At 56.7% G+C, this 25,327-nt stretch overlaps 1 protein-coding gene across 3 annotated transcripts in view; it reads left to right on the forward strand.

Annotated features, from left to right (window-relative positions):
• LOC119718672 (butyrophilin subfamily 1 member A1-like) overlaps positions 1 to 22,570 on the forward strand; it is a 51,164-nt gene extending 28,594 nt beyond the window's left edge. The window contains exons 2-11 of one of the 3 annotated variants that reach the window (XM_072024869.1): positions 14,940 to 15,287; positions 16,052 to 16,220; positions 16,794 to 17,550; positions 20,611 to 20,634; positions 20,733 to 20,753; positions 20,844 to 20,864; positions 20,980 to 21,000; positions 21,118 to 21,138; positions 21,297 to 21,329; positions 21,507 to 22,570. In XM_072024869.1, coding sequence (XP_071880970.1) covers positions 17,352 to 17,550; positions 20,611 to 20,634; positions 20,733 to 20,753; positions 20,844 to 20,864; positions 20,980 to 21,000; positions 21,118 to 21,138; positions 21,297 to 21,329; positions 21,507 to 22,126 — 960 coding nt within the window. In that variant the 5' untranslated portion in view covers positions 14,940 to 15,287; positions 16,052 to 16,220; positions 16,794 to 17,351 and the 3' untranslated portion in view covers positions 22,127 to 22,570. Of the gene's footprint in view, positions 1 to 14,329; positions 14,538 to 14,939; positions 15,288 to 16,051; positions 16,221 to 16,793; positions 17,551 to 18,432; positions 18,781 to 20,610; positions 20,635 to 20,732; positions 20,754 to 20,843; positions 20,865 to 20,979; positions 21,330 to 21,506 lie in introns of those variants that run through there. The other 2 variants (XM_072024868.1, XR_011803872.1) reach the window with 2 other exon arrangements.
• The last annotated feature ends 2,757 nt before the right edge of the window (positions 22,571 to 25,327 follow it).

Below are 25,327 nucleotides of genomic sequence, written 5' to 3' on the forward strand. Positions count from 1 at the left end.
CTCCTTCCAGCATGGAGAAAGTCTCTTCTGCCTCATAATAGAGGTAGGTGAGCATTGGGTTGCCCTCTGTGGTTCTTCTCCTTCCCTTACTGGGGCATGTTCAGGAGGTGCCCCATCTCCTGCCCCGTGGGGCAGCTCCTGGCCCCGAGCTGGGGAAAGCCTGCCCAGGGCTGAGCTCTGCCCCTGATGGCCTGGCTCCTTCTGTCCCTGCAGTGAAGGTGACCCTGGATCCAGACACGGCGCATCGCTGGCTTGTTGTGTCTCAGGACAAGAGCAGTGTGAGATGCGGAAGTGAACGGCAGCAGGTTCCTGACACACCAGAGAGATTTTACTATCAGTGCTGCTTGCTGGGCTGTGAGGAGTTCAGAGAGGGGAGGCACTGCTGGTTGGTGGAGTTGGAGGGAGAGCGGCTAAAGTATTCACGGTGGGCTGTGGGGGTGGCCAGGGCATCTGTGGAGAGAAAGAAGTGGATCAACATGAGCCCTGAAGAAGGGATCTGGGCTGTGCAATTCTATGTGGGGCACCTCACGTCTCTCACATGGCCTCCCACCCCCTTGTCCCTGTCCCCTGTCCCCACGAGGATCTGGGTCTGTCTGGACTGTACTCAGGGGCAAGTGTCTTTTATCAACGCTGACAACGCGGTTCAGATCTTCACTTTCACAGCAGCCTCCTTCAATGGGGAAAGCATCTGCCCCTGGTTCCTGTTGTGGACTCAGGGAATTCAGCTGTGCCTGAGGGACAGCACCCCCCAGACCCTGTCCCCATCCCTGGGGACCTCCTGCCCTTCCCCAGACACTCCTGCATCACCTCTCCTTCATCCTGCAGGAGCAGCACAGGAATGAGGGGCAGTGGGGACAGGGGCTGCCCTGCGTTCCTCCCTGCTGCTGGAGGAGGGCTGGGATGCTGCAAGCAGGGGACAGACCCCTTGCAGCCCCTGGGCTCTGCCCTGCACGTGGCTCCTGTGCTGGGGCACAAGCCCTGATGGCTCCCACGGGTCTCAGCCTGCCTCTGAGCCCCAGCGGGCAGCACAGGGGCTGCAGCAGCTCTCCACACTCCTCTCCCCTCTGCTTGCACTGCTTGCAGACCCCAGGGCAAGGGATGTGGTCACCGTGTGCTGCCGGCCAGTGCAGGCCACCTTTGCCTCCTAGGTTGGGGTTGATCCTTGCTCTGTGCCTGGTGCTGAGCTTGAGCAGCCTGTGGGGGCTCTTTGTTCCCTCCTCTGGAGTAGATGTATCCAAGGCCCAGCAGCAGCAGGACTTTGTCAAATAAAGTTTTGTACAGGAAGATGGAGTCTGGCAGTGGCATTTCCTGGGTGCTTTGTGTCCTGAGGCCTTGCTGCCTGGGAAGGCGTCTTGCAGCAGACCGTCTCCTCACACGCCTTGCCCTGCAGAGCCTTCACCGTCCTCGTAGCCCTCCCTTGGAGTCTCTCGCACAGTTTCATGCCCTTCGTCTTGGCCCTTTGGTGTCCCATGCCAAGGCCCCCACACACCTGCTCCTCTTGGTAAGACACTGTAGTGCTCGAGTCAAGGCCACAGCAAGGCGAGCAGAGAGGGACAATCCCTTCCCTTGGCCGGACAGCAGTGCCATGCCTGAGGCACACCAGGGCACGGTTGGCCCTTTGGGGTCCCATGCCATGGCTCCCACCCACCCGCTCCTCTTGATGCGAAACTGTCGAGTGTGTGAGCCTCTGCCCTCTCCCCAGAACATTGCAGAGACACCAGCGGGGCTAGTGGAGCATCTTTACTGTCAGTACCACAGCATCGGGTCTGAGATGGGGCCAACCAGGACCCTCGATGCCAGGAGGTGTCCGTCTGGGCGTCCTCAGATGCTGCCTGGAGAAGGGGGGGGGGACAAAAAGGGCGAGAGATGGGGTGATTTGCCCCTGGCCGATGGGGACGGGGATGGAGACACCGTTACCTGTGGGGTCGTTGCCTGGCCCTGAAGCAGTAGACGCCAGCAAGAAAGAAGCCAAGTCCCAGCACCATCAGCACGGTGGCCACCGCCACCAGTATCGTCACCTCCGGCATCAGTCCGGGACCTGCGGGGACACGGCCGGGTGAGTGGCAGCAAGGAGCCAAAGCCGCCAGCCTCCGCGTGCGGTCCTGCGCCTCTCCACTCACTCCAGTCCTCCAGGAGAGGCTCCTGCAGGCTGATGTGCTGCACCGAGCACGTGTAGGTGTCGCCTGCCACCGGGGCCACCAGCAGGGACACCTGCGTCTGGTAGCTCCAGTCGCCGTTGGGGATGGCAGAGATGGGGTTGTAGTCGTCGGGCTCCACGATGTCCCCGTTGTGCAGCCAGATGACGGTCACCTCGGGGGGTAGAAGCCCCAGATGTGGCAGCTGAGGCGCACGGGCACACAGGCGTTCCCCGTCTCCGCGGGGATGATGCGGACTTGGGGCTGTGCTGGAGCAGGGATGGGGATGGGGTCAGTGGTGGGCAAGCCCCTTTTAACTGCCCTGTACAACATCCTCACGCAATGCTGTGCAATTCTCCCATGCAAAGCTCCACACAACTTCCCCATGCCACTTTCCCATGCAATGCCCTGGGGAACAACACCCAGACTGACAGCCCGCTCAAAAATGCACCAGTTCAGGTCTCTGGGTGCAGGGAGCATCTGAGCCTCTTGCTGCCATCTGCAGGAGGCAGAGAGACTGTGTGTGCGTGAGGTGAGAGCAGGTGGATGACCGGGTCTGCGTGGTGGCAGAACTCAAGGAGGAGGTGGAGAGGTTGAGGGTTATCAGGGAGTGTGAGCGGGAGATAGAGTGGTGGGGCAACTCCCTGCGAGGCCTGAAGGTGAGATACCGGGGTGAGACACCCCAAATGGGGGTGGACCCCCTCCCCTGTCACTGTCAAGAAAAGGGAGGGGACCTAGGAGTTGAGGAGGAATGGAGACAGGTCCCTGCTCAACATCGCATGTGAAGCCACCCCCAGCCAGCCCCCCCTTCCACAACAGGTTTGAGGCCCTGGAGCTTGCAGGACCGGGAGCTGAGGAAGAGGTAGAAAGTGTAGCCAGGAGGATGCCTAGGGTGAGGAAGTCGACTCCACGCCTCAGGACTGCCTCCACCAGGACAGAAAGAAGGGAGATTGCTGTAGGCGACTCCCTTCTCAGGGGAACAAAGGGCCCTAATTGTCAGCCTGACCCTAGCTGTAGGGAAGTCTGCTTCCTCCCTGGGGCCAGGGTCAAGGAAATTGCCAGAAAACTTCCCAACCTCGTTTGCCCCTCTGTCTACTATCCTTTTTTGATAGTGCAGGCTGGCAGTGATGACATTGAAGAGAGAAGCCTGAAGGTTATCAAACGGGACGTTAGGGGACTGGGGCGGTTAGTGGATGGAGCAGGAGTACAGGTGGAGCAGATCTCCACACTGCAGCCCATGGAGAAGCCCCTGGTGCAGGAGGAGGAAGGGGCCTGGAGGAGGCTGCAGCCCATGGAGAGCCCCCACAGAAGCAGGCCCCAGGCCAGAGCCACAGCCCATGGAGAGGACCCCACACAGGATCAGGAGGTCTGGAGGAGAGTTGTCATGCATGCACGACCCAGACTGGAACAGTTTGCTCCTGACAGATGTACCTCATACTACAGACCCACACTGGGGCAGTTGCTGGAGAGCTGCTGCCTCTGGGAAGCCCATGTAGGATCAGTGTGGGAAGGACGGCATCCCATGGGAGGAGTTGTTGACTCGGATGAGGGTGGAAAGCCCTTGCAGGGAGATCTGAACAGATTGGAGAGCTGGACAATCACCAACCACATGAAGTTTAACAAAGGCAAGTACCAGGTGCTGCACCTGGGACACAGCAACCCTGGCTATACGTGCAGACTGGGTGACGAGATGTTGGAGAACAGCCCTGCAGAGAGGGATCTGGGGGTTGTGGTTGACAGCAAGCTGAACATGAGCCAGCAGTGTTCCCTAGCAGCCAGGAGGGCCAACCGTATCCTGGGGTGCATCGAGCACGGCATTGCTAGTATGTCAAGGGAAGTTATTGAACTGCTATGCTCTACACTGTGCAGCCTCACCTCGAGGACTCTGTGCAGTTCTGGCCACCACAGTACAAGAAGGACATGAAACTATTGGAGAGTGTCCAGAGAAGGGCCACAGAGATGGTGAAGGGCCTAGATGGGAAGACGTATGCCTTCTGCCAGTTCTCTTAGTACTCTGGAATGAATCCCATCAGGCCCTATAGTCTTGTATGCATTCATCTGGAGCAGCAAATCCCACACGAATTCCGGGTTTGTTGGGACTTTATCGTTCCTGCAGTCACTGTCCTCCAGCTCAGGGCACCTGGGGTCCCACAGCCCAGCATCAGTGTTGAAGGCAAAGAAAGCATTAAACATCTCTGTGAATGACCCTGCATGACCATCGCCATCAAGTAACAGACCAATGCTTTCTCTCATCCTAATTTTGCTGTAAAGAGAGTATATAAAAAAAGAAAAAAACATTTTTTTTCCCATCACAGTACTGTCCAGTTTCAACTCAAATTGAGCTATGGCCATATGAATTTTCTCCCTACAAGAGCAAACAGTACTTCTGTAGTCTTTCCATGTTGCCTGACTTCCCTTCCAGCAAACAGGAACTTTCCTTATCCACCTAAGCTCTTGAAGAAGGTCCCTGCCCATCTGAGCCAACCTTCTGCCATGGCTGCATTAATGGAGATAGGAGCAGGGCTGGCACTTTGCCTTCAGCACCCTGGGCAAAGGGTGGCAGCTCTAGGCTTGGCACCCAGCTGTTCCCCATTCCCTGCAGCCTCCAAATCTGCTCAGCTCTTCATTTCCATCTCTCCACATTTTCCCATTGCTCACAGTTTGATTCCTCCTTGCATGCATGGAGATGAACGACCTTAGCCAGTGGCTTTCCCTGGAGGTCTGCAGAGGCCCCTGCTGGGGACAAGCACCTCGTGCTTGCTAAAGGCAGTGGACTGGGCACCCAGCTGCAATGGGATGGTGGTGCCCGCCCTGCAGAGCTCCACAGACATTGCCCTAGGGGCAGAGCTGCTCCAGGAGGGTTATTTCAGCCAGGAACTGGGCAAAGGTTGGGAAAGTTGGGCGGAGCCTTGTACTTTCTGCAACTCTGCTGGGTGCCGTGAAGGACATCTATCTTGGCTTGGAGAAAAACACCTGGGGGGCCACCTGCTCCCTGGGGGACCTCTCTCTCCAATGGGGCTCTCCTGGGGCTGTGGCTGCCCCAGCCTCAATGGCCATGCCAGGGGCCTCCTGACTTCCCTCGTCACTCTGCTCCTCTTCCGGCTGGGCTCAGGTAGGATCCTGCGGGGCTGCTGGGGGCTCTCCCCCCTGGGGCTGGCAGACATGAGGCTGCAGGACAGGGGAGCAGCTGTGGGGCAGGGGCGACCCAAGCCTATACCTCAGCCCCCATTGTTTTTCCCTTCTTTGTGCTTCTTTAACATCAATAAAAGGGCTGCCTTGGCTTCCATTTCTGGCTCTTCTTCTCCTGCCCGAATGCTACAGAGAGGGCTCCCGCTCCCAGCACACCTCCTTCTTTTGCACGTCCTTCCTCTCCCTCTCCTGTTTTCTTGGGTGCTTTCCAATGGGACACGGGGACGCAGCACGCACCAACTCACGCACAGCTCACCCTTTTACAGTCACTGACCCTGAATTTATAATGGCAAAATCTCACCACCTCTCTGTGCCCTTCTCCATTGCCCAGCCCAGCTCACACTGGTGGGACCAGGCCACCCTGTCACTGCCACCGTGGGGCAGGATGTCATGCTGCCCTGCCACTTGTCCCCTCAACGCGATGCTCACACCTTGGAGGTCAGGTGGATCCGGGATGACTTCTCTAAGACAGTGCACCACTACCACAATGGAGAGGACCTGTACGGGGAGCAGATGGGGGCATATGTCAGGAGGACAGAGTTGTCCAGAGATGGTCTCTCTGCTGGAAGACTGGACTTGCGAATCACGGGACTGAGACCCTCTGATGATGGCCAGTACGTCTGCACTGTGGGAGATGGTCATTCTTATGACGAAGCCATTGTGGAACTGGAGGTGTCAGGTTAGTGGCTGGGGTGATGTTGGCAGGGCAGAGTTTATGTGTCCTTTGAATGTTTCAGCTGCTTCACAGCATGGAGCATGCCCATGCATGTGGAGGTAATATCTGGGGAGAGAGCTCCCTGGATACTTTTGTCAGTTTTCACTGGTGTCTTTGAAGACAATAATCATAATATTGTGAGGGCACTGGGCACAGGCTGCTGAGCAGCACCTTCAGCTGTGTCAGCAATGGGACCAAACAGCATACAGGGAGTCACAGAGTCCTCTGAGCAGCCGGACGTCTGCTTTACTTTTGCTTTCTGTTCTGGGAGAGACTGGAGACATTGTCAGGATGTCTCAAGGCTTCTTGAACCAGGACAGCTTGGTGCAGAGACACTGCCTGGATGTGCTGAAGCTCGGCACATGGGTTTACAGGGTGATTTGGGGTCACTGGCTTTGTGCAGCCCTGCTCTCTGGGTCCAGCACTAGCCGGGATAGTTTAGGATGATGGTGGTTCCATGGAGTGCCCAGTCCCTGAGACCCTTGGACCGTGACTGGTCTGGGTTGTGTCTGGCATGGGAGCAGATGGGGTCTTTGCCTTGGAACTCAATCTCTCCCCAAGTCAAGCCTCAGACATGCTCTTTCCCCCAGCCAAAGGCGCTGACCCCCACCTCTCCCTGGGGGGCTACGAGGCCGGAGGCGTCCGGGTGCTGTGTCGATCGGCCGGCTGGTACCCGCTGCCGCAGCTGCTGTGGAGGGATGCTCGCGGGCAGCACCTGCCCTCAGTCTCCCAGACACATTCCCAGGACCAGGAGGGGCTCTTTGAAATTGAAGGCGCCGTCATCGTGACCGGGAGTGTGGAGGGGCCCTTGTCCTGCGTGGTCAGGAACAGCCACCTCCAGGAGGAGCGGGAATCATCCCTGCACATTGCAGGTACAAATGGCACAGCCAGGGTGAGGTGTTCCTGGCCCCTGCACTTGTCCCAACCCAGGAGAAGTCTGGGTCTTGCTCTTCTAATCCCAACCATGTAAACACAGCCCTTTTCCTGGTGGCTTTTCTCAGCTCCCTTCTTCCACAACGCCCAGCCCTGGATGGTGGCTCTGGCTCTGGTCCTCATGCTATTGGCTGTGTCCATTGGCCTCGGTGTTTATCTCTTTCGAAAGCAAGGTAAGCTGGCAGCGCAGGGATGGAGCGCAGGGAGGTGTTCTGCAGGGACCCCCCTGGGTCTGGAGCAAGGGGCTGAGCCCTGGCCCAGGGAGGTGCGTAGGAGGAGGAAGGGAATGTTCTCCTGGGGATGCCAAAGGCCTTAGGATCGTCTTGGGTCTCTGCCTTGGACAACGAAGGCAGGGGAGAAGGCAAGGGGCCTTGGGTGGGAGACCAGGGAGCATGGCTGCAGCGTGAGGCTGGTGGCAAGGTGCAGCCCCCCTGCACATGTTCCCACCCAGCAACCAAGCTGCTCTGCTCACCACCTCTTCCTCCGCCTTTGCTTTTCAGCGGCACAGAGCCTAGAGCTGGGTGAATCCTTGCAGTCCCTGCCCCCAACCCTGGGGAAGTGGTGTCCCTGCAGGAAAGCCTAGGCTGGGTGGGCTCTGGGGGCTTGTGTGCTGGTGGCTCAGGGGTGCTGGAGGAGCAGCTGGAGCCTGAGCTGGGAGTGGGGAGTGCTGGGACTGGGGCTGACCTGGGCACGGGACACGGCCGGGATGGCTGAAAGGAACGGGGATCAAGGTGGGGACGGGGAGCGAGCTGCGGGGCTGCCCCCCTCTGCACTGACGCTTCTGGGACAGGGACGTCCTCCACCCTTCCCCTTTCACTTCCCCTTGTGTTTTGGTGGCACGTTGCAGAGAGCTGCACAAGTGTCTGTCCTTATTGCTACAAGTCTTGCAAAAAGCTGGGCCTCCGTCTTTGTTAGTCTGGTCACTACAAGTCTGGGAGCAAGGTGGTCTGTGCACATGCTCAAGAGCAAAAGAATTTGGGTTCTACCCATGGCAGCAGCAATGGGGTGAAAGTCTCTCCACTCTGACCATTCATTCCTTTTGCTTTTCTATAGCAGCGAAAAAGGATGCAGAGCTGGGTAAGTCTCCTTCCCCAAAGAGAAGGCATTTGGTGTCTTCCCACAAGCATACTCCCCTCTGACCTTACCTTGCTTTTGATTTTCTTTTTCTTTTCCAGGGAAACAAGCTGCAGAGATAGGTGAGTGTCCATCCCTGAACTGGAAGAATTTGTAGTATAGACAATAGATGAGATTTTTTTCCTTCTGATCATGCATTCCTTATGCTTTTCTTTTCCAGAGGAAAAAGATGCAAGACTGGGTGAGTCTCTCTTCCTCCCCCCAAATGAAGGAATTAGGGGTCTTTGGTTTGTAGCAGTCATTGTTGATAAACTGACTCCTCTCATCGATGCATTGCTTTTCTATTTTGTTTGTAGATGAACAAGCTGCAGAGCTGGGTAAGTCTCACTCTACAAACAGAAAAAAAAAAAAAAGGCATCATACTGAGAGGTATGGAATCAGAAACTGTGCCTTCTGCTCATGTTTTCCTTTTCCCTTTCAATTGTAGAGAAACAAGCTGCAGAGCTGGGTAAGTCTCCTGGTGTTCAGACCCAAGGGCAACACCAAGGCGATGTGCAGGGGAGGGTTGGCAGCTGGGACAGAGCAGCCCAGGGCTGGCCCCTCACCCTGCCCACACCCACTGAGCACTAGCCATGGGCTGTGACCAGCTCTACCCTCTCATTCCAGCATGGAGAAGGTCTCTCCTGCCTCATAATAGAGGTAGGTGTGCATTGGGTTGTGCTCTACGATGGTTCTCCTGCTCCTGCTGGGGCATGTTCAGGAGCCAAGAGGTGCCCCATCTCCTGCCCCGTGGGGCAGCTCCTGGCCCTGAGCTGGGGAAAGCCTGCCCAGGGCTGAGCTCTGCCCCTGATGGCCTGGCTCCTTCTGTCCCTGCAGTGAAGGTGACCCTGGATCCAGACACGGCTCATACCCAGCTTGTTGTGTCTCAGGACAACAGCAGTGTGAGTTTGGAAACCGAACGGCAGCAGGTTCCTGACACACCAGAGAGATTTAACTATTGGTGCTGCGTGCTGGGCCGTGAGGAGTTCAGAGAGGGGAGGCAGTGCTGGTTGGTGGAAGTGGAGGGAGAGTCGCTAAAGGATTCCTGGTGGGCTGTGGGGGTGGCCAGGGCTTCTGTGAAGAGAAAAGGGTGGATCGACATGAGCCCTAGAGAAGGGATCTGGGCTGTGCAGTACGATGAAGAAGAGCTCATGTCTCTCACATCTCCTCCCACCCCCTTGTCCCTGTCCCCTGTCCCCACAAGGATCTGGGTCTGTCTGGACTGTACTCAGGGGCAGGTGTCTTTTATCAACGCTGACAATGGGGTCCAGATCTTCACTTTCACAGCAGCCTCCTTCAATGGGGAGAGCATCCGCCCCTGGTTCTGGCTGGGGACAGAGGGAGTTCATCTGTGCCTTAGGGACAGCACCCCCCAGAACTCGTTCCCAGCCACGGGGGGCCCCTGCCCTTCTCCAGATACTCCTGCATCACCTCTCCTTGGTCCTGCAGGAGCAGCACAGGAATGAGGGGAAGTGGGGTCAGGGGCTGCCCTGCGTTCCTCCCTGCTGCTGGAGGAGGGCTGGGATGCTGCAAGCAGGGGCCAGGCCCCTTGCAGCCCCTGGGCTCTGCCCTGCACGCGGCTCCTGTGCTGGGGCAAAAGCCCTGCTGGCACCCACGGGTCTCACCCTGCCTCTGAGCCCCAGCGGGCAGCACATGGTCTGCAGCAGCTCTCCACGCTCCTCTCCCCTCTGCTTGCACTGCTTGCAGACCCCAGGGCAAGGGATGTGGTCACTGTGTATGCTGCCGGCCATTGCAGGCCACCTTTACCTCCTAATTTGGGATTGATCCTTGCTCTGTGCCTGGTGCTGAGCATGAGCAGCCTGTGGGGGCTCTTTGTTCCCTCCTCTGGAGCACATCAAGGCCCAGCAGCAGCAGGACTTTGTCAAATAAAGTTTTGCACAGGAAGATGGAGTCTGGCAGTGGCATTTCCTGGGTGCTTTGTGCCCTGAGGCTTTGCTGCCTGGGAAGGCATCTTGCAGCAGACCGTCTCCTTGGTACGTCTCCTCTGCTCTGGGCTCAACAAGCCAAGCGCCTTCAGCTGCTCCTTACACACCTTGCTCTGCAGAGCCTTCGCCGCCCTCGTAGCCCTCCCTTGGAGGCTCTCGCACAGTTTCATGCCCTTCGTCTGCTGCGCTGCCCACAGCTGCACGCAGTGCTCGAGGCGAGGCTGCAGCAGGCCGAGCAGAGCGGGATGATCCCTTCCCTTTGGGGTCCCATGCCATGGCCCCCACACAACCGCTCCACTTGGTGAGACACTGTAGGAGTGCGTGAGCCTCTGCCCTGTCCCCAGAACACAGCAGAGACACCAGCGGGGCTTGTGGAGCATCTTTATTGTCAGCACCACGGCATCAGGTCTGAGATGGGGCCAAACGGGAGCCTCCGGTGCCAGGAGGTGTCCGTCTGGGGGTCCTCAGATGCTGCCTGGGGAAGGGGGGGACACACAGGGTGAGAGATGGGGAAATTTGCCCCTCACTGATGTGGACGGGGATGGGGACACCGTTACCTGCGGGGTAGTTGTCTCCAGGGAGGGGAGTGTAACCTGCAGGGGGGAGAAGAGGAGTGAGCAGAGTCCTCGTCACCCTTGACCACGGCCCCGGCTCTCCCCAGACCCTCACCTGGGGCAGGAGGCCTGGCCTTGTAGCGGTAGACGCCGGCGAGAAATAAGCCAAGTCCCAGCACCATCAGCACGGTGGCCACCACCACCAGTATCGTCACCTCCGGCATCAGTCCAGGACCTGCGGGGACACGGCCGGGTGAGTGGCAGCAAGGAGCCAAGACCACCAGCCTCAGGATGCGGTCCTGCGCCTCTCCACTCACTCCAGTCCTCCAGGAGAGGCTCCTGCAGGCTGACATGCTGCACCGAGCACGTGTAGGTGTCGCCTGCCACCGGGGCCACCAGCAGGGACACGTGCGTCTGGTAGGTCCAGTCGCCGTTGGAGATGGCGGAGATGGTGTTGTAGTCGTCGGGCTCAACGATGTCCCCGTTGTGCAGCCAGATGACGGTCACCTCAGGGGGGTAGAAGCCCCAGATGTGGCAGCTGAGGCGCACGGGCACACGGGCGTTCCCTGTCTCCGCGGGGATGATGCGGACTTGGGTCTGCACTGGAGCAGGGATGGGGATGGGGTCAGTGGTGGGCGAGCCCCTTTTCCCTGCCTTGTGCAACGTCCCCACGCAATATTCTGTGCAACGCTCCTGTGCAAAGCTCCTGTGCAAAGCTCCACAGAACTTCCCCATGCTACTTCCCCATGCAACGCCCTGTGCAAGCACTAGGCATTGTCCCATGCGATGTCACGTGCAACATCCCCATGCGATGCTCACAAGGTGCCAAGTGCAACACCCCTGTGCCACACCCGGCAAGAAGCATTGCTTTCTGCAACATCCCTTTGCAAAGTGCAATGCAATGTGCTGTGCAGTGCTCTGTGCAACATCCCCCTGTGACGTCCTCACACAGTGTGCTCTGCAACAGCCCCATGCAGAGCCCAGTGCAACATCTTGCCGAGGCAATTAGCTGCAGGGCAGACTCTTTCTGCAGCAGAGCAGGGGATCCCACAGGCGGGGCTATTTTTTTCCATCATCAATCCCACTTGAAGGAGTTGCCAGGACCCAGGAGCCCTCGCGAGGGAGGCTGACGAAGCATAGGTGAAGCCAGCAAGGCCCCATGCCTGGCCATTCAAAAGCTGCCCCTGGGAAGCGAGACGACCAGGAATGCGGTTACCAGGATGGGCAAACAGTGCATGGCACATCAGAAGGGAGTGGCAGGCAGTTCATGCAAGCAGGGGAAGAAGGGAGGGCAGAGCGTTCCCCCCCGCCCATACAAACACATTCTCTAACGGCAGTCTACTGCTAGCTAGGCTGCAATGGTCTCCACCAGGCACAGTGCTCTCTCTGGCAAGTCTGTACACACCCAGACTGACTGCCCGCTCAACAATGCACCAGTTCAGGTCTCTGGGTGCAGGGAGCGTCTGAGCCTCTTGCTGCCATCTGCGGCAGGAAGAGAGAATGTGTGTGCGTGAGGTGCGAGCAGGTGGATGACCTGGTCCTCCTGGTGGCAGAGCTCAAGGAGGAGGTGGAGAGGTTGAGGGCTATCAGGGAGTGAGAGCGGGAGATAGAGTTGTGGGGCAACTCCTTGTGGGGCCTGAAGGAGAGGTACCAGGGTGAGACACCCCAAATGGGGGTGGACCCCCTCCCCTGTCGCTGTCGGGCAGAGGCAAGAGACCTAGGAGTTGAGGAGGAATGGAGACAGGTCCCTGCTCGACATCGCAGGCGATGACACCCCATACAGGCCCCACCTTCCCAGGTGCCCTTCCACAACAGGTTTGAGACCCTGGAGCTTGAGGGAATGGGAGCTGAGGAAGAGGTAGAAAGTGTAGCCAGGAGGATGCCTAGGGTGAGGAAGTCGACTCCACGCCTCAGGACTGCTATCCTCTTTTGGTAGTCCAGGCTGGCAGTGATGACATTGAAGAGAGAAGCCTGAAGGCTATCAAACAGGACCTTAGGGGTCTGGGGCACTTAGTGGATGGAGCGGGAGTACAGGTGGAGCAGATCTCCACACCGCAGCCCATGGAGGAGCCCCTGGTGCAGGAGGTGGATGGGGCCTGGTGGAGGCTGCAGCCCATGGAGAGCCCCTGTAGGAGCAGGCCCCAGGCCGGAGCCACAGCCCATGGAGAGGAGCCCACTCAGGATCAGGTGCTCTGGGGGGAGCTGCCACCAGTGGGCGACCCAGTTTGGAACAGTTTGCTCCTGACAGATGTACCCCATGCTACAGACCCATACTGGGGCAGTTGCTGGAGAGCTGCTGCCTGTGGGAAGCCCATGTAGGATCAGTTTGGGAAGGACGGCATCCCATGGGAGGAGTTGTTGACTTGGCTGAGGGTGGAAAGCCCTTGCAGGGAGATCTGGACAGACTGGAGAGCTGGACAATCACCAACTGCATGAAGTTTAACAAAGGCAAGTGCTGGGTCCTGCACCTGGGATGGGGCAACCCTGTGTATACGTGCAGACTAGACAAAGAGACTCTGGATAGCAGCCCTGCAGAGAGGGATCTGGGGGTTGTGGTTGACAGCAAGCTGAACATGAGCCAGCAGTGTGCACCGGCAGCCAGGAGGGCCAACCGTATCCTGGGGTGCATTGAGAACGGCATTGCTAGTCAGATGAGGGAAGTGATTGTCCCGCTCTACTCTCCGCTCTGCAGCCTCACCTCGAGGACTCTGTGCAGTTCTGGCCACCACAGTACAAGAAGGATGTGAAACTTTTGGAGAGTGTCCAGAGAAGGGCCACAGAGATGGTGAAGGGCCTTGAGGGGAAGACGTATGCCTTCAGCCAGTTCTCTTAGTACTCTGGAATGAATCCCATCAGGCCCTATAGTCTTGTAAGCATTCATCTGGAGCAGCAAATCCCACACAAATTCGGGGTTTGTTGGGACTTTATCGTTCCTGCAGTCACTGTCCTCCAGCTCAGGGCACTTGGGGTCCCACAGCCCAGTGATGCTGAAGGCAAAGGCAAAGAAAGCAATAAACATCTCTGTGAATGACCCTGTCTGACCATCCCCATCAAGTAACAGACCAATGCTTTCTCTCATCCTACTTTTGCTGTTAAGATAGTTTAAAAAAAAAAAAAAAAAAAAAAAAAAAAAAAACTTTTATTGCCCCTCACATTACTTTCCAGCCTCAACTCAAATTAAGCTTTGACCATATGAATTTTCTCCCTACAAAGGCAAACAGTACCTCTGCAGTCCTTCCATATTGACTGACCTTGCCTCCAGCAAACAGAAACTTTCCTTATCCACCTAAGCTCTTGAAGAAGGTCCCTGCCCATCTGAGCCAACCTTCTGCCATGCCTGCTTTACTGGAGCCGGGAGAGGCACTGGCACTTTGCCTTCAGCACCCTGGGCAAAGGGTGGCAGCTCTGGGCTCAACACCCAGCTGTGCCCCATTCCCTGCAGCCTCCAATTCTGCTCAGCTCTTCACTGCCATCTCTCCACATTTTCCCATTGCTCACAGTTTGATTCCTCCTTGCATGCATGGAAATGAACCAGTGTAGCCAGTGGCTTTCCCTGGAGGTCTGGAGAGGCCCCCAGTGGGGTCAAGCACCTCGTGCTTGCTAAAGGCAGTGGACTGGGCACCCAGCTGCAATGGGATGGTGGTGCCAGCCCTGCAGAGCTCCCCAGACATTGCCCTAGGGGCAGAGCTGCTCCAGGAGGGTTATTGCAGCCAGGAACTGGGCAAAGGTTGGGAAAGTTGGGCGGAGCCTTGTACCTTCTGCGGCTCTGCTGAGTGCTGTGAAGGACACCTACCTGGCCTTGGAGAAAAACACCTGGGGGGCCACCTGTCCCCTGGGGGACCTCTCTCTCACATGGTGCTACCCTGGGGCTGCAGCCACCCCAGCTTCACCGACCGCACCAGGGGCCTCCTGACTTTCCACGTCACTCTGCTCCTCCTCCGCCTGGGCTCAGGTAGGATCCTGAGAGGCTGCTGGGGGCTCTCCCCCCTGTGCATGCAGACTTGCTGCTGTGGGGCCGGGGAGAGGCTGTGGGACAGGGGGCACCCGAGCCCACAGCTCGCCCGCGCTGGGTTTCACTTTCACTTTGGTTCACGCAATATGGCTGCTGCCTTGCCTGCCCTTTCTGTGTCTCCTTCACCCGCCCGAATGCTGCAGAGAGGGCTCCCACTCCCAGCACACCTCCTTCTCCTGCACGTCCTCCCTCTCCTTCTCCTGTTTCCCTGGTGGTTTCCCACAATACACAGGGGACGCAGCACGCACCAACTCACACACAGCTCGCTTTTTGTCACTCACTTCCCCTAAATTTACGATGGCAAAATCTCACCTCCTCTCTGTGCCCTTCTCCATTGCCCAGCCCAGCTCAGAGTGGTGGGACCAGGACACCCTGTCACTGCCACCGTGGGGCAGGATGTCGTGCTGCCCTGCCACTTGTCCCCTCAACGCGATGCTCGCACCTTGGACGTCAGGTGGATCCAGGACCATATCTCTGAGACAGTGCACCACTACCGCAATGGACAGGACCTGTACAGGGAGCAGATGGAGGCATATGCCAGGAGGACAGAGTTGATCAGAGACAGTCTCTCTGCTGGAAGCCTGGACTTGCGAATCACAAGACTGAGACCCTCTGATGATGGCCAGTACGTCTGCACTGTGGGAGAGGCTGATGCTTATGCTGAAGCCATTGTGGAGCTGGAGGTGTCAGGTTAGTGGCTGGGGTGATGCTGCCAGGGCAGAGTTTACGTTTCCTTTGAATGTTTCAGCTGTTTCACAGCATGGAGCATGCCCATGGATGTGGAGGTAATATCTGGGGAGACAGCTCCCTGGATACTTTTGTCAGTTTTCACTGGTGTCCTTGAAGACAATAATCATAATATTGTGAGGGCACTGGGCACAGGCTGCTGAGCAGCACCTTCAGCTGTGTCAGCAATGGGACTAAACAGCACACAGGGAGAATTGCAGAATCCTCTGAGCAGCCAGACGTCTGCTTTACTTTTGCTTTCTGTGCTGGGGGAGACCTGAGACATTGTCTGGAAGTCTTGGGGCTTCTTGAACCAGCACAGCTTGGTGCAGAGATGCTGCCTGGAGGTGCTGAAGCTCAGCACTTGGTTTTTCTGGGCAATTTCAAGCCACTAGAATTGTGCAGCCTTGCTCTCTGGGTCCGGTACATAGGAGGGTGTTTTTGGGTGAGGGTGGGTCCATGTAGCACCCAGTCCCAGAGACCCTTGGACCATGACTGGTCTGGGCTGTGTCTGACATGGGAGCAGATGGGGTCTTTGCCTTGGAACTGAATCCCTCCCCAAGTCAGTCCCCAGGGACATTTTTATTGACCTTCTTGGTAACTGGGGCAATGTTTGACTGCTTAAATTTAAAGACCAAAGAACCCTTGAGATAGAATTTGGAAAGGTCTCGAGATGACATTATGCAGCTCTGCATTGTCCCAATGCTCACTGTTTGATTCCTCCTTAGATGGGTGGAGATGAATGAGCCTAGACAGTGGCTTTCACTCGAGCTCTGGAGAGGCCCCTGCTGGGGACAAGCCCCTCTTACTTGCTGAAGGTGTTTGACTGGGCATGCAGCTGCAGTGGAATGGTGGTGCTGACACACAGAAAAGACTCCATAACCATAAGGTTTTAAAGTAGGTATACATTTTTGCGGTACACCAGGCACATTGGGAATTGATTCCCTCAAAAAGAGCACTGTTACATATTACATGAGCTCTAATACATATTCATTATTTTCCCCTGTCCTGGTTTCAGATAGGCTAGAGTTAATTTTCCTCCTAGTAGCTGGTAGGGTGCTATGTTTTCTATTAGGATGTGAAGAGTGCTGATAACATGCTGATGTTTTAATTGTTGCAGAGCAGTGCTTACACCAAGCCAAGGATGTTTCAGCTTCTCGCTCTGTCCTGCCAGAGTGCAGGCTAGGGGTGCATCAGGAGCTGGGAGGGGACAGACCCAGGACAGATAACCCCAACTGGTCAAAGGGGTATTCCGTATCATTTCGGATCATGCTAAACAATCTGTAGGGGTGGCTAGCTGGGGGGGGTGGGAGCAGACTGCTCGGGGTTAGGCTGGGCATCGGTCAGTGGGTGGTGAGCATTGTGCATCATTTGTTTCGTACACACTGTTAGTAGTAGTACTATTATTATTCTTGTTGTTGTTATTATTATTTTCCTGTCTTAATAAACTGACTTTATCTCAATCCACAGGCTTCACTTCACGGTTCTCTCTGTGATCCCAGAGAAGGAGGGTGGAGAATGAGCGAATGGCTGTGTGGTGTTTAGCTGCCAGCCAGGTTAAACCACAACATCTCGGAAAAGGTGGACCTCTTCCAAGTGCTCATTTCCATACTATTACCTTTGTTGGACAGTATTGAGGAGTTTTATGCTTAACTTTGCCTTCCTTCCTGCCAACAAGTTGTTCATCCCTCCCTAACAACTTGTTTGTCCTTCCCTCACCGTTGCCCTTGAGTGATATCTTCCTTTTTACGTCTGCTTCTCATAAGGTTCTCATCTCCATCCCCAACAATTAGGATATTTTAAGGTTCTCAACAGCATCCCCAATATTCAGGATATTTTTCCATATATGTAGCTAAATATTAATTCAGATCAGTTTTAGCATCTTCCGCATCTCAGTGCCAGGCATGCAGAACTCCCCAGAAACTTGTCCCCACTGCTCCAGGGCCACAGCTCCTCCTAGAGGATTATTGCAACCAGGAAGTGGGACAAGGCTTGTGAAGTTGGGCGTAGCCCTGTGCTTCCTGCAGCATGGCTGGGTGCTGTGAGGGACCTCGCTCTTTTGTTGGGGTTCCCTTGGAGAAGAACACCTGGGGGGGCCATCTGCCCCCTGGGAAACCTCTCTCTCCGATGGGGCTCCCCTGGGACTGTGGCTGCCCCAGTCTCACCAGGCATGCCAGGAGACTTCTGACTTCCCTCATCACTCTGCTCCTCCTCCAGCTGGGCTCAGGTAGGATCCTGCAGGGATGCTGGGGGCTCTCCCCCTTTGGCTGAGAGACTTGCTGCTGTGGGGCAGGGGAGCGGCTGTGGGAAAGGGGGGACCCAAGCCCACAGCTTGCCCGCGCTGGGTTTCACTTTCACTTTTGTTCTTTCACGCAATATGGCTGCTGCCTTGCCTGCCCTTTCGCTGTCTCCTTCACCCGCCCGAATGCTGCAGAGAGGGCTCCCACTCCCAGCACACCTCCTTCTCCTGCACGTCCTCCCTCTCCCTCTCCTGTTTCCCCGGTCATTTCCCATGGGACACGGGGGACGCAGCACGCACCAACTCACGCACCAACTCACGCCCTTTGTCACTCACTTCCCCTAAATTTACTATGGCAAAATCTTACCTCTTCTCTGTGCCCTTCTCCATTGCCCAGTGTGAGAAACAACTCAAATAATTTTCTTCAGACTGGATCTTCTGTGACGCTCTTTTATTCATGATTGCAACGGTCCTGTCAATTAGGTGCACATTTTAGTAAACAAATCATAACCTTTTATTCCCTATTACCCGACGCCTGATCACCTCCCCTGTTTGCTCATTAGCTGAGTACTACAGGTTCACAAGCTACTCAACACTCCTCTATACCATATTTGTATAATTTTTCTTCTTTTTTTTTTTTTTCAACACTTTAATTTCTCCTTTCTTATGTTTTGAGAACTTGTGATCTTGTATTACTGTTCTCACACTGCTCATCCTGTTTTTCTCAAGCTTCTACCTTATTTTGGAACAATGAGGCCTTCTGTCGTTCACTTATCTACTTAGCATTTCTCCTTTTTATGACTACACAATTACCCTGGAATACAGAAAAATAATTCTCTACTGCAAAAACAACATTGTTTGTCACAACAGCGCAGCTCAGAGTGGAGGGACCAGGACACCCTCTCACTGCCACCGTGGGGCAGGATGTCGTGCTGCCCTGCCACTTGTCCCCTCAACGCGATGCTCGCAGCTTGGACGTCAGGTGGATCCGGGACCAAATCTCTGAGACAGTGCACCACTACCGCAATGGAGAGGACCTGTACGGGGAGCAGATGGGGGCATATGCCGGGAGGACAGAGTTGGTCAGAGATGGTCTCTCTGCTGGAAGCCTGGACTTGCGAATCACAGGACTGAGACCCTCTGATGATGGCCAGTACTTCTGCACTGTGGGAGATGCTGATGCTTATGCTGAAGCTATTGTGGATCTCGAGGTGTCAGGTTAGTGGCTGGGTTGAGGCATTCAAGGGATGGTGCAGGTGTCCCCGGGTCTGTGTGTCCCACGCAGGACCCGGTCCCATCTTCATGGCCATCTACGAGGCCTTTCTCACAGTAGAGTGTGATGAGGCTTCTCCTATGTCAGTGAGCACTTGTCCACCAAGAAGTACACCTGTGCCCTTGCAGGTTTTTTATTGAGAGAGAGCTGCATGAATGCAATGATTTAATTCAGTCTCAGGGACCCTATTTGAACTCCATCCCCATGCTGCTGTGTGGGCAGTGGGCACAGGTTGCTGAGCAGGTCCTTCAGCTGTGCCAAGAGTAGGTGTGGGTTAGGGGTAAGAGTGGCTCCTTGAAGCATCCAGTCCCTGAGCCCCTGGGGTCATGGCTGGTCTGTGCTGTGTCTGGCATGGGAGTAGATGGGGTCTTTGCCTTGAAATGAATCCCTCCCCAAGTCAAGCCCCAGACACGCACTCTTCCCCCAGCCACAGGAACTGACCCCCACCTCTCCCTGGGGGGCTACGAGGCCGGAGGCGTCCGGGTGCTGTGTCGATAGGCCGGCTGGTACCCGCTGCCGCAGCTGCTGTGGAGGGATGCTCGTGGGCAGCACCTGCCCTCGGTCTCCCAGACACATTCCCAGGACCAGGAGGGGCTCTTTGAAATCGAAGGCGCCGTCATCGTGATCGGGAGCGTGGAGGGGCCCTTGTCCTGCGTGGTCAGGAACAGCCGCATCCAGCAGGAGAGGAAATTTTCCCTGCACATTGCAGGTACAAAAGGCACAGCCAGGGTGAGGCCCATGTACTTGTCCCGACCCTGGAGAAGTCTGGGTCTTCCTCTTCCACCCACGGGCATGTAAACACAGCCCTTTTCCTGGTGCCTTTTCTCAGCTCCCTTCTTCCACAATGCCCAGCCCTGGATGGTGGCTCTGGCTCTGGTCCTTGTGCTTTTGGCTGTGTCCATTGGCCTCGGTGTTTATCTCTTTCGAAAGCAAGGTAAGCTGGCAGCACAGGGATGGAGCGGAGGGAGGTGTTCTGCAGGGACCCCCCTGGGTGTGGAGCAGGGCTGAGCCCTGGCCCAGGGAAATGCGTAGGAGGAGGAAGGGAATGTTCTCCTGGGGATGCCAAAGGCCTTAGGATCCTCTTGGGTGGGAGGCCAGGGAGCATGGCTGCAGCGTGGGGCTGGTGGCAAGGCGCAGCCCCCCTGCACCTGTTCCCACCCAGCAACCAAGCTGCTCTGCTCACCACCTGTTCCTCCGCCTTTGCTTTTCAGCGGCACAGAGCCGAGAGCTGGGTGAGTCCTTGCAGTCCCTGCCCCCAGCCCCTGCGGAAGTGGTGTCCCTGGTGGGACTGGGCCTGGTCTGGGTGGGCTCTGGGGGCTTGTGTGCTGGTGGCTCAGGGGGTGCTGGAGGAGCAGCTGGAGCCTGGGGTGGGAGTGGGGAGTGCTGGGGCTGGGGCTGCCCTGGGCATGGGACATGGCCGGGATGGCTGAAAGGAACGGGGATCAAGGTGGGGATGGGGAGCGAGCTGCGGGGCTGCCCTGCTCTGCACTGATACTTCTGGGACAGGGACGTCCTCCACCCGTCCCCATTCACTTCCCCTTGTGTTTTGGTGGCACGGTGCAGAGAGATGCACAAGTGTCTGTTCTTCAAGCTAGAAGTCTTGCAAAATGCTGGCCCTAGGTCTTTGTTAGTGGGGTGGCTACAAGTCTGGGAGCAAGGTGGTCTGTGCCCATGCATGAGAGCAAAACCTTTGAGGTCTAGCCATCTAGCCATGGAAGCAGCATTGGATTGAAAGTCTCTCCACTCTGACCATTCATTCCTTTTGCTTTTTATAGCAGCGAAAAAGGATGCAGAGCTGGGTAAGTCTCCTTCCGCAAAGAGAAGGAATTTGGCGTCTTCCCACAAGCATACTCCCCTCTGACCTTACATTGCTTTTGTTTTTCTTTTTCTTTTCCAGGGAAACAAGCTGCAGAGATGAGTGAGTGTCCATCCCTAACCTGAAAGAATTTTCTGCATAGACAGTGGGTGAGAAATCTTATCATGCATTCCTTATGCTTTTCTTTTCCAGAGGAAAAAGATACAAGGCTGGGTGAGTCTCTCTTCCTCCCCCCAACTGTAGGAATTGGGGGTCTTTGGTTTGTAGCATTCATTGTTGAGAAACTGACTCCTCTCATTGATGCATTGCTTCTCTATTTTGTTTGTAGATAAACAAGCTGCAGATCTCGGTAAGTCTCACTCTCCAAACAGAAAAAAACAACGAAAAAAAAAGGCATCATAGCGAGAGGTATGGAATCAGAAACTGTGCTTTCTTCTCATGTTTTCCTTTTCTATTTCATTTGTAGAGAAACAAGCTGCAGAGCTGGGTAAGTCTCCCGGTGTTCAGACCCAAGGGCAACACCAAGGCGATGTGCAGGGTTGGGTGGGCAGCTGGGACAGAGCAGCCCAGGGCTGGCCCCTCACCCTGCCCACACCCACTGGGCACCAGCCATGGGCTGTGACCAGCTCTCCCCTCTCCTTGCAGCATGGAGAAAGTTTCTGCTGCCTCACTATAAAGGTAGGTGTGTGTTGAGTTGCCCTCTGAGGTGCTTCTCCTGCCCTTGCTGGGGCATGTTCAGGAGCCAAGAGGTGCCCCAACTCCTGCCCCGTGGGGCAGCTCCTGGCCCCGAGCTGGGGAAAGCCTGCCCAGGGCTGAGCTCTGCCCCTGATGGCCTGGCTCCTTCTGTCCCTGCAGTGAAGGTGACCCTGGATCCGGACATGGCTCATCACATGTATGTCCTGTCTCAGGACAACAGCAGAGTAAGACTGGAAAGTGAACGGCACCAGGATCCTGACACACGGAAGACATTTGACGATAGGTGCTGTGTGCTGGGCCGTGAGGAGTTCAGAGAGGGGAGGCACTGCTGGTTGGTGGAGGTCGAGGGGGAGCAGATAAAGGATTCAGTGTGGGCTGTGGGGGTGATCAAGGCTTCTATGGAGAGAACAAAAGGGACAAAGTTTTTCGGAGACAAATGGGCTGTGCAGTACTCTAAGGGGCAGCTAGAGTCTCTCACATATCCTTCCACCCCCTTGTCCCTGTCCCCTGTCCCCACGAGGATCTGGATCTGTCTGGACTGTACCCAGGAGCAGGTGTCTTTCTTCAACGCTGACAATGGGGTCCAGATCTACACTTCAGCAGTCTCCTTCAATGGGGAGAGCCTCCGCCCCTGGTTCTGGATAAGGACACTGGGAATTCAGCTGTGCCTGAGGGACAGCACCCCCCAGACCCCGTCCCCAGCCCTGGGGAGCTCCTGCCCTTGTCCAGCCACTCCTGCATCACCTCTCCTTGGTCCTGCAGGAGCAGCACAGAAATGAGGGGCAGTGGGGTCAGGGACTGCCCCGTGTTCCTCCCTGCTGCTGGAGGAGGGCTGGGATGCTGCAAGCAGGGGCCAGGCCCCTTGCAGCCCCTGGGCTCTGCCCTGCACGCGGCTCCTGTGCTGGGGCACAAGCCCTGCTGGCACCCACGGGTCTCACCCTCCCTCTGAGCCCCAGTGGGTAGCACAGGGGCTGCAGCAGCTCTCCACGCTCCTCTCCCCTCTGCTTGCACTGCTTGCAGACCCCAGGGCAAGGGATGTGGTCACTGTGTGCTGCTGGCCATTGCAGGCCACCTTTGCCTCCTAGGTTGGGGTTGATCTTTGCTCTGTGCCTGGTGCTGAGCATGAGCAGCCTGTGGGGGCTCTTTGTTCCCTCCTCTGGAGTATATCTATCCAAGACCCAGCAGCAGTAGACTGTGGCAAATAAAGTTTTGTACAGGAAGATGGAGTCTGGCAGTGGCATTTCCTGGGTGCTTTGTGTCCTGAGGCCTTGCTGCCTGGGAAGGCGTCTTGCAGCAGACCGTCTCCTCACACGCCTTGCCCTGCAGAGCCTTCGCCGTCCTCGTAGCCCTCCCTTGGAGGCTCTCGCACAGTTTCACGCCCTTCGTCTGCTGCGGTGCCCACAGCTGCACGCAGTGCTCGAGACGAGGCCGCAGCAGGCCGAGCAGAGCGGGACGATCCCTTCCCTCGGCCTGCCAGCAGTGCCGTGTCTGAGGCACCCCATGGCACGCTTGGCCCTTTGGGGTCCCATGTGGGGCCTCCACACAGAAACTCCTCTTGGTGAGACACCGTAGGAGTGTGTAAGCCTCTGCCCTGTGCCCAGAACCCTGCAGAGACACCAGAGGGGCTTGTGGAGCATCTTTATTGTCAGCACCACGGCATCGGGTCTGAGATGCAGCCAACCGGGAGCCACCGGTGCCGAGAGGTGTCCATCTGGGAGTCCTCAGATGCTGCCTGGGGAAGGGGGGGACACATAGGGTGAGAGATGGGGTGATTTGCCCCTCACCGATGGGGACGGGGATGGGGACACCATTACCTGCGGGGTAGTTGTCTCCAGGGAGGAGAGTGTAACCTGCGGGGGGGAGAAGAGGAGTGAGCAGAGTCCTCGTCGCCCTTGACCACAGCCCCGGCTCTCCCCGGACACTCACCCGGGGTGGGAGGCCAGGCCCTGAAGCGGTAGACGCCCGTGAGAAAGAAGCCAAGTCCCAGCACCATCAGCATGTTGGCCACCGCCACCAGTATCGTCACCTCCGGCATCAGTCCGGGACCTGCGGGGACACGGCCGTGTGAGTGGCACCAAGGAGCCAAGACTGCCGGCCTCCAGCTGCGGTCCTGCGCCTCTCCACTCACTCCAGTCCTCCAGGAGAGGCTCCTGCAGGCTGACGTGCTGCACCGAGCACGTGTAGGTGTTGCCTGCCACCGGGGCCACCAGCAGGGACACCTGCGTCTGGTAGGTCCAGTCGCCGTTGGGGATGGCGGAGATGGGGTTGTAGTCGTCGGGCTCCACGATGTCCCCGTTGTGCAGCCAGATGACAGTCACCTCGGGGGGTAGAAGCCCCAGATGTGGCAGCTGAGGCGCACAGGCACACGGGCGTGAGCCTCTTGCTGCCATCTGCAGGAGGCAGAGAGACTGTGTGTGCATGAGGTGTGAGCAGGTGGATGACCTGATCCACCTGGTGGCAGAACTCAAGGAGGAGGTGGAGAGGTTGAGGGCCATCAGAGAGTGTGAGCGGGAGGTAGAGTGATGGGTCAATTCCCTGCAGGGCCTGAAGGAGAGGTACCGGGGTGAGACACCCCAAATGGGGGTGGACTCCCTCCCCTGTCGCTGTCGAGCAGAGGGAGGGGACCTAGGAGTTGAGGAAGAATGGAGACAGGTCCCTGCTCGATATCGCAGGCGATGACACCCCCTGCCAGCCCCACCTTCCCAGGTGCCCTTCCACAACAGGTTTGGAGCTCTGGAGCTTGAGGGACCAGTAGCTGAGGAAGAGGTAGAAAGTGTAGCCAGGAGGATGCCTAGGGTGAGGAAGTCGACTCCATGCCTCAGGACTTCCTCCACCAGGACAGAAAGAAGGGAGATTGTTGTAGGCGACTCCCTTCTCAGGGGAACAAAGGGCCCCAATTGTCAGCCTGACCCTAGCTGTAGGGAAGTCTGCTTCCTCCCTGGGGCCAGGGTCAAGGAAATTGCCAGAAAACTTCCCAACCTCGTTTGCCCCTCTGACTACTATCCCCTTTGATAGTGCAGGCTGGCAGTGATGACATTGAAGAGAGAAGCCTGAAGGCTGTCAAGCAGGACGTTAGGGCACTGGGGCAGTTAGTGGATGGAGTGGGAGTACAGGTGGAACAGATCTCCACACTGCAGCCCATGGAGGAGCCCCCGTTGCAGGAGGTGGATGGGGCCTGGAGGAGGCTGCAGCCCATGGAGAGCCCCCACGGAAGCAGGCCCCATGCCGGAGCCACAGCCCATGGAGAGGACCCCACACAGGATCAGGAGGTCTGGGGTGGAGCTGTAATGCATGCACGACCCAGACTGGAACAGTTTGCTCCTGACAGATGTACCCCATGCTACAGACCCATACTGGGGCAGTTGCTGGAGAGCTGCTACCTGTGGGAAGCCCATGTAGGATCAGTTTGGGAAGGACGGCATCCCTTGGGAAGAGTTGTGCACTCAGCTGAGGGTGGAGAGGCCTTGCAGGGAGATCTGGACAGATTGGAGAGCTGGGCAATCTCCAACTGCATGAAATTTAACAAAGGCAAGTGCTGGGTCCTGCACCTGGGATGGGGCAACCCTGGCTATATGTACAGACTGGGGGATGAGACACTGGAGAGCAGCCCTGCAGAGGGGGATCTGGGGGTTGTGGTTGACAGCAAGCTGAATACGAGCCAGCAGTGTGCCCTGGCAGCCAGGAGGGCCAACCGTATCCTGGGATGCATTGAGCACGGCATTGCTAGTTGGTCGAGGGAGGTGATTGTCCCACTCTATTCTGCGCTCTGCGGCCTCACCTCGAGGTCTCTGTGCAGTTCTGGGCACCACAGTACAAGAAGGACGTGAAACTATTAGAGAGTGTCCAGAGAAAGGCCACAGAGATGGTGAAGGGCCTTGAGGGGAAGATGTATGCATTCAGCCAGATCTCTTCATACTCTGGGATGAATCCCATCAGGCCCTATAGTCTTGTATGCATTCATCTGGAGCAGCAAATCCCAC

This window comes from Anas platyrhynchos, chromosome 17, assembly GCF_047663525.1.
Source record: "Anas platyrhynchos isolate ZD024472 breed Pekin duck chromosome 17, IASCAAS_PekinDuck_T2T, whole genome shotgun sequence".
In the NCBI taxonomy this organism is placed as follows: Eukaryota; Metazoa; Chordata; class Aves; order Anseriformes; family Anatidae; genus Anas; species Anas platyrhynchos.